Genomic DNA, 12,181 nt, shown 5'->3' with positions numbered 1-12,181 from the left:
ACAGTAAGCGAAAAAGATTAAAATTGTGTTATATAGAAAGTAGCTGTGGTTGTATTCTGATTTCTTTCATTTTTAAACTGTAACGGAATATGCAAAGGTAATGGTATTTAATTTGATTAAAATTTGGTTGAGTTGTTTCTGGGAAAAAAAGAAGGTGGTGCCACACCTACAGTCTACTTTGTATACTAATTTAGATACATCCATTTCATACAATTCGAACTGCAAAATCTTTAGCGAACTAACGTACTTTAGCGGTTTTCAAAATATGTCCCAGGTTGTTCAATCAATTTATCGTTCGATAAGAGAGGGCGTTGCTATTAGGCCACAATTTGTTGGTACACTTTTCATATGAACGTAAGTTAAGATCCATTTCAATCTGTCAATTCATTCTTAGTTTACAAGCCATTTAGTCGCACCGTGTCACCGTATTTTTTTACAATGGATAAAATTGAATATCGTGAAGTGATAAAATTCTTATTTTTGGAAGGTGTAGCACGAAAATAAATTCACGAACGAATATTAAAAGTGTATAATGATTGTTCATCTACAATTAGAACCGTAGAAAGATGGATTGCTGAATTTAAACGTGACTGTACAAGCTTTGAAGACGATTCACGTGAAGGACGTCTAAAAAGCACATCAACACCAGAAATCATAGCCAAAAACAGGATATGATTTTGGAAGATCGTCGATTGACTGAGAGAGATTGAGAGTACACATCTTATTAGGCAGTGTGAGCCATATTTTAATTGAAATTTTGGGTTTTAGAAAGCTGTGAAGAGTGGTGTGCACCTAGTTGCTCGGCTTCGAAACGAGTTCGTGTCCGGGAATCGGCCAAGACGGTTATTGCATCAGATTTTTGGGATGCGAGAGGAATTTGGTTTGCGGATTACTTGCAAACTGGTAAAACAATTAATTTTGAATATTATTACAACCTTTTGGACCAGTTGAAGAAAAAAATCGTGAAAAAAGACCCGGTTTGCAGAAGAAAAAATCCTTTTTCACCAGGACAATGCACCGTGTCACAAGAGCATTTTGACAATGGCTAAATTCCATAAATTAAAGTTCGAATTGATGGAGCATCTACCGTATTCACCAGATTTGGCCCCCAGCGACTTCCATTTGTTTCAGGAATCAAAAAATGTATACGTGGCAAGCGTTTTTCATCAAATGAAGAGGTCACAACGGCTGTTTAAGCGTATTTTGCAGACCTTCCGGATTCTCACATCAGGGATGGGATCCACAGATTGGAGGATCGTTGAAGAAAGTGTATTAATGTTCAGCGAGATTATACTGAATAGTAAAGTGTATTTTGAATAATAAAATTGTGTTTTTCTTATCAAACGACCAAATTATTTTACAACCTGATATAGATTCATTTATAACTTAGTTACAGAACTTTATATTATATTGTTTAAAGGCACTTTGTGGGCGTGACAGTGCTCCGATTTTGCTAATCTGCAATTTTTTTCATTTTCACTCAAGTTATCGCATGCACGGATACACGGACGTCCTGAATTTAAATCGACTCTCTCTCGATTAATTACAAACAACCGTTTGGTAATAAAAACTGTTACACTCGGTGTAACATGTTGTGAGAGTATAAAGAACGATAATCACTAATTCATAAGTGAGCCCCTTTAGCAAACCTTACAATTTTCTATGGTGTCTGCACGTAGTAATTGTTTATGGCTATCGGGAAAGTTCAAACAATGGTGATTATATTTGGTTGGGTACTTGTTATATACTTATAATTATTTTAATGCAACCTTTCCAGCATCAGGTCTTTTACGTTGGTAAGTACTAATTTAGGCTATTTGATTAAATGAACTTAAATCTAATCTTATTGTTAAACTCAGTATCTTTTTCTCTTGCCTAATTATTCTATTTTCTGCAATATCTTCTCACTTTGACCTGTGCAATTGTACGAGTATTTCTTTGTCAGTAACGTGTAGTGTTGGACCTGACAACAGAGGGAGCCGAAGGGTCATCAATTACGGCTAGCGTATTTTCCATCGGTAATCCCGTGCGCTCCTACAGCTATACTAAATGCCCATCGGCATCGGTGTATGCCAATGTTGTACCAGTAGCAGCATTGAAAGTACTAAGGTTTGCCGGATCATATGTCCCGCTCGCGGTCATCAAAAGATTACCACTAATACCAGCAGATGTGGGAATATTGAGAATTTGAAGACTACCTGAAGCTGTGGGTACACCCACACCAACTAGATTCGCACTTAATAGCTGTTGCTGTGGTTTAGACCTATTTGGATCCTTAAGTATACTTTGAGGCTGTTTGGAGGTGCTGCTTGGAATCGTTGACATCATACTCCCGTTACCTGTAATGCTTGTGGTTTGTGTGGAGCATGAATTATTTGAAATATTTATTGGATGCAGTTCGTGAAGCAATTGGATGTTGCTAGCACCAGTCAAACTAGTATTCGTTAGTTGAGTAACATCGGGAGGCGGCATTCCCACAACTCCACGCATAATGCCTCTACGAAGGGTACCGCTTCCACTGCCAATGATGGCATTACCACTTATTATAGATGCCTGCGTAATCGGTTGAAGATGTGCCATTGGTAATGGAGGCGATGCAAAATCTAGTTGAGGAGGATAATCCTGTTGGGCAGAAAAAGAAACATTGCATACATGAAAGTTTTAAATATCCCTTCGATTATAAATCATTGACCCTTATACTGGATGAAAAAACATAAAAAATGAGAAAAGACTATAATATTTAAAATTACAGTAATAATAATTATAAAATCTTTGCATATGACATCAGAAAAATATATTAACATTCTCATTTGAGGATATTTCCAATGGCATGGCAATATTTTCATATATTATGTATACATACTCGTACTTGTTTTGATATTGTTAGATCTGTTTTGTATTCTTAAAATAACTCTCAGATAATGAAGGACCAACTTTATGAATTTTATATGGGATATTGCTTATCAAATTTGTCCATAATGCTTCTTACTAGTCTTACTAGTATTCTCTTGCAACTCGTTGCTACAGAGTATAATGGTTTTTTTTATCACCTAACGGTTGTACGTATCACCTGAAACTAAAACATATAGATATAGGGTTATATATATATACTAGGGGATCCGGCCACGCATTGCTGTGGTATACATTTTATACTATTATTCATATAATAAACTATTCAATACAGTTAAAACTTTTTTTGCGAATAAAGGCGAAAACGATTTTGTCGGTATAAGAATCCAAGAGATTGTACTTGAGGTTTAATTTTGAATATGTTTATACAAATAAATTTCATTGGAAATTGCTTTCTCAGTGTCTGATTGCCAACGTTTCTGTCCAGTTAACAGAGTTGTCCGCTTAATAGGTTATACTTGTTAACATCAACAATGTGCATGGTTACTGGATTACTCCATTTAAGAGAGCTTTCGCTGTATTTTTTATTAATGAATTATTTTAACTATCCTATCCTCTAAGTTGGTTCGAACCGAACACAGTGTGCTAAATTTTACTAAAATCGGTTCAGTAGTTTGGGAGTCCATTGCGAACACACAACGTGACACGTACTTTTTATATATGTATGTATAAAGATAAGTGATCAGGATGAAGATAAAAGTTGAAATCCGGGTGACTGTCTGTCTATCCGTCCGTGCAAGCTGTAACCAGAGTAAAAAATACAGATATCTTGATGAAACTTGGTACGCCGGTTCCTTAGTACAGAAATAAATACAAGTTCGTAATTGGACCACCGCCACGCATACAAAGCGACATTAACCGAAAACCTATTAAATGCTTTAACTAAGCTCTAAATTATCTGTGAGCAAAAAAATTTTGAAAAAGTGGGCCTGTCCCCCAATAACTTTAATGTACATGTCTCCTCAACTACTAAAGCTACAACCATATTTGGTTAGAGAAAATGGATGAAATCTAACATTGATGAAATATAACAGTACTTTTCAAAACTACTAAAAGCGCAATAACTAAATACGTCAGAAACATTAAACTTTACCTGCGAGATAGTTTGGGCGTGACACCACCCACTTTTTAGGAAAATCCAATACTTGGAAACCCGCCTTACCGATTTCGACCAAATTTCGTACGTATTCTCACATTTCTATGTCACAGTACGAGAACTGGCGAAATCAGGACAACTTCCCATATAAATAACACAATTTTAAATTCCATTTGATTCTTTCACTTTCCAGTACACAAATCAAGAAGTAATTAGTGTATCGGGATAAAACTGCGCACAAATAATGCCCTTAGTGTATGCCATATTATGACCGAAAATTGTTCAAATCCAACCAAAAATGTTTAAACACCTACAAGGTGCGTCCCAAAGTAAACAGGACTTAAAAAAAAAAACAAACAAATGTTTTTTTCGGCAAAATCAATTTATTTTATTCAAAATAGTCTTCTTCTGCTTCAATATACCTTTTTGCACGCTCCAAAAGCATGTCGAACGAGTGTTTTAGCTCGTTGGCCGGTATGGCCGCCAGTATGCTAACGCTTTCCTTTCATGGGCAAATGCATTTTTCCGAAAAGGAAGAAGTCGCACGGTGCCATAAAAGGTGAATACGGGGAGTGGTTAATGATTGAAATGTGATTTTTGGTCAAATAATCGTCCTTCGAATATTGGATTCTGAGAAATTTTTGGTCGTCATTCAATTTGTGCGAAACAAACCGTACACTCACCTTTCGTAAGCCCAAATGTTCGGTCAAAATGCGATAAATCGATGTTTTGGAGATGTTCAACTGCATTTCCATGAATTCCAATGATGATTTCGGTTGATTTTTGATGAATTCACGCACAGTTTCGATGGAATTTCCGGTGATCACGGATATTGATAGGCCCACATGTTGATCGTAATTTATGTCCTCATGACCTCTTTGAAAACGTTGAAACCGCTCGTGCACTCTGCTACGGGATAGGCAATCATCGCCATAAGCTTGTTTTATCAATTGAAACGTTTCGGTAAAAGTTTTACCAATTTTAAAACAAAATTTAATGTTGGCTCTTTGTTCGAAGCGCATTATCGCACCGATAACACAAATATACTGACACTTAAAACGCAATAACTTCACTTCGAATTAATGAAATGCCATGAAATTCTCACTGGACAATCGATGAAAATAGCAGATTCTAACGCATCAATCGACATATAGATGGCGCCACCACGGGGCGACAGACAGTCAACCGAATTTCAACTTTTCTCGTCATGCTGATCATTTAACCACTATCCAGAAAGTATTGGGATTTCTTCATTTAAATCTCCCTCTTATATGGAAAACAGACAAATTTTTTTTACTAGGTTAGCGCAACCTGTTAACAAGTATGTTTATAGCAGCTGTTTATGTCAGTGGAATTCCCGATACTTTCTTGACTGGGTGTATATATGTATAAATAACCCTATATCTATCTCGCTTAGCTTTAGGTGATACGCACAATCGTTAGGTGAACAAAACTATATAACTCTGTAGCAATTGGTTGCAAGAGTATAATAAATTAAAAGGAATGATTCTTTAGGGCTTAAATTAGCACTTTCAAACTAGACTATTCATAAGCGTTAAAGCAAGCGTATTATCCAAAAATAATATAATATAATATAGAATTTATGTGATAGCATTGCTAACTACATTGAATTCATCCAATATTCTGTATGTGTATCTAATAAATAGAATTCTATAAGTTTAGTAATTAGGTTTGTAAATATCATTGTTTTTAGCAAAAAATGGAGTTATTCTGCAAAGTGGAACTCCAGTTAAGTTTCATGGAGTTCAATTGGATTATGCCTTAGAACATAATAGTGCTCTAAGGGTGTAGGATGCAAGCAAATTATTCCGTGAATTCGAAAATATTTAAGCTATATAAGTATGTCGTTATTTATGGAGAGCGATGAATTGCTCAAAATTATTATATTGATTAATCAAACGAAAACTACTTACCATAGGCGGATATGAAAGATATCTGTCACTATTCATATTATAATATGAACCATCAGGTGGCGGCGCTGGCGAAGGGGACGGAATGTAGACGCCTTTGTTTATAAGGATTTGATCATCGTGTGCTCGGTGATCTAATATATTTGTGACATTACTGTGGTGCCGGGGATGTGGTAATGTTCGAGCATTGACTGTAAGTTGAAAAATTAAATATTAATTTTTTAAAAAGTCCTAAGTTGGAATACTAGAAGTAGTAAGTTTCAAGATCCAAATAAAATAGCGTACTTACCTATGTTACTTGGATAGACTATCGGCATAGTACCATCTTTCTGATAACGAGGAGGTGGCATATCGCTGCTTTCTACCAAATATGTCGAAGCTGCCTTTTTTCGTGCCTCATCCTTGAAGAAAATATATAGTTTTGTAGTCAAATCAATGATTTTAAAACAAAATTTTCTAAATCAGAATCAGATTTTTTTTTTGGAAGGGGGGGTGGGGGGTTTATTAACATTTACTTGAAACGTGGAGATTGTTATATTAAACTGTATCTTTATAGAGTTTAAAATCATGGTGGAAAGATTTCAAATCGACCTTCTTATATAAAATCCTACAAAACTGAAAAAACAAAAATCGTAGACGTGCGGGTTACATAAGTACTTTATTGTAACGTACAATATGTACTCAGTTCGTGTATTGAATAGAAAAATTTCACAAAACAAAACGATGTGGGCAAGTTTTGAGAATCCTTTAGAACTTCTTATACAGTGACTTCAATGTCATGATGCGTGTGCAGCAACGCCGATCAATCTATCTTGAAGTATGTTCGTCCTCAGCCACGTTTTCATGCGGCGAAGTGTCGAAAAAGAGCGTTCAGAGCTCGCATTTCGCAGGAAACCTCTGAATTATGGAGTATAGGTCTACATCGCAGTTCTTCAACGTTTTGAATGCAGTAGTCGGTAACTTGTTGACTTTTGCTTCTGCACCCAATGACACTGCCAGTGATCAAGTTTACGTTTGAGCTTTAAACGTCGCACGACGTTGTCATTATCCAAAGGCTTTTGAATCCATATCAAGCAGTCAATAAGATTTTCCATTTGGTTTTCAAAGCACATACTTTTTCTGGAAGCAGCAAACTTAGTTGAAATCCATCCAATACTTCTCTAAAAAAGCGCGTCTTCAAATCTTCGCGGATTGTATCCAAAAGAGAAATGTACACTGAGACTGTAATATTATTGGCAAATTCTCACGCGAAAATTTTCGCGTTTTGTTTGTCGGCCGCAGGTTTTTGGTTTTTCTTCGTCAACTTTCAATTCCGCCGGAATTTCCCCCATTTCCTCCCACTGAATCCGCCACTTTATTAATATTTTGAACAATTCAAGTAGTATAGTGGTTAAATGAGCTTCTGCGCCCCCTCTAATTCTAACACAACACATCACATCTTCACACAATCCATATCATCCACACATCATACTCAACACATCTACATACACCATATTCATGATCCACACCTCACACTCAACACACCTGCATCATACACCACACACGAGGACATCGGACATAATTAACAAAAGGGACCGACGGGCGGAGACCGGCACTTTTTTGTTCTTCCACCGCGCGCATACACGCATCACGCATCACATCCACGTTCGCTATAAGTTCCCAGCAAAGGTGAGTGTCGGTAGACGTGTAAGTAGTAAGCGTAACGATCTTTTCTGGGTTTTATTTTGGAGAGTCAAAAGTTATTTTATGTAAAAAATATGTTTCGTATGAATTGAGCATTTCTTACTGTGAAATACATATTAAGGCACATATGATTTTTGTATTTTGTTTAGAAACATTAACTACAAAAAAGTCACTACTCGAAAAATGACAAATTTTCAGGGGGTCAATTTCTGTAAATAAAAATAAAATCACAAGTATTTCATTAAAAGTGGAACATTTCAAATAATACAAATTATCACTCTTTTAAAATTAGAGAGACACAACTTCGCAGAACACATCAGAAAAATTAAGATTTATTTCAGCAATAGCGACACAACTACAAATAGTACTCTTTAGTTCGTATTGCACGAGCGAGGTAAACGACGTAACAAAAGTGGAGTGAAGACAATGACATTTCTGGGGTATTACGATAAAGATACATATTTACTTTTCGAATTCACTTCAGTGACTTTTGTTAAGATTTTTTGTATCAGTCAAAGAAATAAAATGTATTACATATTTGTATGTTTTGTCAATATTTTTTATAATTTACACTTACTGTATATTCAATTTGACTGCCATCATTTGAGTATGATTCACTCTTTTCGGAAACACTTGATAATGTTTCACCGGTAACTGTATCGTTATAGGAACTTGGCGCATACATTTCGATTGTTGCTGTTTTGCCTGGTTGGTTATCATTCTCAGCTGTTTGTATAAAAATAATCACAGTTTGAATACAAAAATTAGTAAATACAGAATTGTTGAAAAAATCCCCTTATCTGAGATAGTTCACAAAATCTGGTTATGATGAGTTATATTTACATATGTATTTGTTATACAAAATGTCAACTAATTTTTTTTTATTACATAATGGGATTTTAATTCTTACATGCCTAATAATTCATTATACTCTCGCAATAGTCGTTAATGCAGTTATGTTCACCTAATACTTGTTGAGTTGAATTCCAAGTGTCTGTCGGTCGATTTGTCTATCCGCGCAAGCAATAATTTGAGTTAAAAGTGCGATGTATGGATGAATGGTCCTTGGAATCAGACCATGGTTACGCCCACATAATGCCGTTATATGAAACCATATAAACGGCTTTAACTGAGCTCCAAATAAAAATACAAAATGGTTAATTGATCTGAAATTTGTTCGTCTGTTACGTTGTAAAACATTGCGTAATTGGACCATAACCATGGCAAATTTCCATATATAAAATTTTAAATTTCATTCGAATATTCCAGTTCACATGATATATATCAAGTAACAATAAAGTGATGGGAAAAACTTTTTAAACAAATCTAGTGAGGTTGCTATATTATGGCCAAAAATTATCGGACCCTAGCTACTGAACATGTAAACTGACTTTATACAGAAATAATAGAAATATTCTGAGGCGAATTATTGACATTCAGAAAGAATATCTTTCAGACAATAGTGCGTCTTTGAGTCAAAACAGGGTAAATCAATACTTAAATTAACTTCCGGTTGACTTAATACCGATATACCAGTCAACGTCTGAGATATCTTAAGGAAATCAAAAGAGCGACTCTCACTATTAAAATTTTTCTGTTGTGCCTAAAATGAATAAAATCGGGTGAATACTACTCTAAGCCCACATACATGAACATATATGTTAATCTCATATACGAATTTCAAACTTGTATAAACTTATTCATATCCAATATACGAATTTTAAACCTCGTATTGAATTAATATCGTATACCATATTTCGGCCAAGACGTATATCTAAGATGTGCTTTAAGAAAAACAATCATCACCAAAAATTAAGTGAACGCATAATATTGAATATATGTATATGTGAAATTAGTCTACGAATAACCCCAAGCTTCATATTCTTTATATAGGTTGTCAAAAAAGTCTTGCGGTATTTTCGCTAGTTATAGCGTTGCAAACATGGAGCAAAATAAAGAGAAAATACGGCATATTTTACAGTACTACTACGATAAAGGCAAAAATGCATCTCAAGCCGCAAATAAAATTTGTGCAGTTTATGGACCGGATACAGTTTCCATTTCCACGGCACAACGATGGTTTCAACGTTTTCGTTCTGGTGTAGAGGTGGTCGAAGATGCGCCACGCTCCGGAAGGCCTGTCATCGAAAATTGCGATAAAATCGCTGAATTGGTCGAAAGAGACCGGCATAGTAGCAGCCGTAGCATCGGTCAAAAGCTGGGCATGAGTCATCAAAAATTCATTTCAATTTCAATAAAAAAAAAAATTCAATAAAAATACCGCAAGACTTTTTTGACAACCCATTATAATGATTTTCGTTATTCTAGCAGACTTTATGTTGAATATACCGGTCACCGTGTGAGTTGTCTTTATAAAATTGCTGGAAACTTGTTCTTCATTTTGACTCTTCACCTGATTTTATACCGTTTATACGTATGTTGGTATGGGGTAATGTATTTGATTTTGGGTTTCTTCGAATAATACATGTTGAATTATAACGCGACAATTTTTAAAACTAAATTTTGTAACATACTATACATGTTGCCCGCTTTTGACATTTGCAAATTGCGAGAGTATAAATTGTTCGGTTGCACCCGAACGTAGCCCTGCTTTACTTGTTTAAAACAAGTTGTGATCGATTTGCGATTAAATCAAATATATGCATTTGTCAATTTGTATTTTTATATGGTCTACAACAAACTCAAGTTTTTAGTTGTACTACATTTCTTACAGACTAATTGATCTTCGAAAGAGCGCTGGTAACTTCTCGTTTAAAAATTAATAATTAAAAATATATCAAATAAAAACACAAATAGATAAACGGATAAACGAACCTTTCTTGCGTCGATTGTGAACAAAGAACCAAGCGACTAAAGCAGCATTGACTATCAAAAATCCAAACGCTGACATTGATATTCCCAATATAACAAGACTGGGAGTACTTGAATCTTCAGTTAATTCTTCAGTTGATATTTCCAATCCTTCTTAAATCGCATAAAAATTAAAGCCGAAAACAACGACGTAAACAAATCAAGGAGTAAACGCGGTTACGAATACATAAAAAGAAAACAATTATAATAAAAAAGTATTAATGGTAGTAAAAATTAAGAAATTTGGAAATTAAATAGTTAACTACGAGCATTTCACGCTCGAATGGAAATAAATATAATAATAAATAAAAAAAATTATAAGATAAGTGTTTCTTAAACAAGTCTCTCTAAAATTGAATGTTTGGTAACTTGACTAATCACATTTACTTAATATATATACATATGTACTATATATTTAACTTCCTGAAAAATGGGGAATTTGAGAGTTTATTTATAAAATGTGGGACACTTTACAATTAAAAATTGCTCGACTTTGTGGAAAAAACTATTACTAAACATTTCACGTCCATGCAAACTGATGTACGTGTACAAGTTTTCTGGTACTGTGTAGATTTATTTACAATAAAAACGAACGTTCGACGAATCTCTACTAAAGACATTTAACTACACTTATACATAATTCACCGTTTCTTTTTGGACAACACCCCGATCGTATTCAAAATAAAAATAAATATTCCATCAGTGATAAAATACCTCGCTTAAGTCGTTTTTGGTTTCGTTTGTGCAGGCAACATCCGATAATGAAAACATTTAATAAAACTACCGTGACACCTGAAACGACGCCTACTAAAAGAAGTAAACCAGAAGTTCCTCCCAATGGTGTTGAGGTAGTCGTCGGTGGACCTCCTAACGATGAGGCTGGTTGCGAAGGTGGTGGAGCTTCTATTTGATTATTGTTCGTTTCAAGTGATCACATTTTATTAGGTATTGTTGTGATTGTAGTAAAAATCCAAAGGCAGCATTAACATTTTTAAGATGATTAATAAGGGAAATATTTTAAAAGGTCGTTTATATATTTCCTTAGCTAAATTTTTTAATACGTTAATTATACTTTAGCTTTTATCGAAAAATAAAATAACAAGTAAAGTTTGTTTAGGAACACATCTATGTAATTGACATCTACATTTATTCAATATATTGATCATAATCACATGACTTTCTTCCGCAATGTTAACATTTAACAAATCAGAATTTAAATGTTTATAGGTATGTATCTTACCTTTGGTTTGTGCACGTTGTAAATCGGGTAAATATTTACTGTTACCCAAATCATTGAATGCCATCACCGAAAATAAGTACAGTGTGTTGGTTTTTAAACCACTGATGGTCAACTTGTGGCTATTTGGTAAGCTGTCGATATATTTGTATTGTTCTCGGTTCGCCTCTCTGAATAAGGCAGAATGCAAATAAATAAGAATTATCATTACTTATCGAAGCATGTTACATTAAATAAAAAAGTAAAAGTCTTAAGAAAATAAAAATAATTGAGTATATAAGGAGTTATTCCCACATTTATTTTAAGTATATTATGAATTGCTATCGGCTACTTATCACAGACATTCTTTATTACAGTATAAATAAATGTCAGAATCAGAGATCATATCAAGACCACTTGTCTTCAGTATTTTGCGGGTATTAAAGTTTGAATATGTTCTTTAAGTACTTTCTG

General features: G+C 34.5%; 1 protein-coding gene across 5 annotated transcripts in view; it reads right to left on the bottom strand.

Moving 5' to 3' along the window:
- Positions 1-1,277: 1,277 nt before the first annotated feature.
- Positions 1,278-12,181, bottom strand: part of LOC120770318 (nephrin) — a 91,591-nt gene continuing 80,687 nt past the window's right edge. For 2 of the 5 annotated variants that reach the window (XM_040097697.1, XM_040097696.1), the window contains exons 17-22: positions 11,732-11,898; positions 11,206-11,394; positions 8,198-8,346; positions 6,227-6,338; positions 5,941-6,128; positions 1,278-2,622 (exon numbers count right to left, since the gene is read on the bottom strand). In XM_040097697.1, the coding sequence (XP_039953631.1) occupies positions 2,041-2,622; positions 5,941-6,128; positions 6,227-6,338; positions 8,198-8,346; positions 11,206-11,394; positions 11,732-11,898 (1,387 nt within the window). In that variant the 3' untranslated portion in view covers positions 1,278-2,040. Of the gene's footprint in view, positions 2,623-5,940; positions 6,129-6,226; positions 6,339-8,197; positions 8,347-10,455; positions 10,606-11,205; positions 11,395-11,731; positions 11,899-12,181 lie in introns of all 5 variants that reach the window. The other 3 variants (XM_040097700.1, XM_040097698.1, XM_040097699.1) reach the window with 3 other exon arrangements.

This window comes from Bactrocera tryoni, chromosome 3, assembly GCF_016617805.1.
Source record: "Bactrocera tryoni isolate S06 chromosome 3, CSIRO_BtryS06_freeze2, whole genome shotgun sequence".
Classification (NCBI taxonomy): Eukaryota; Metazoa; Arthropoda; class Insecta; order Diptera; family Tephritidae; genus Bactrocera; species Bactrocera tryoni.
This window is presented reverse-complemented; position numbering and strand designations above follow the sequence as displayed.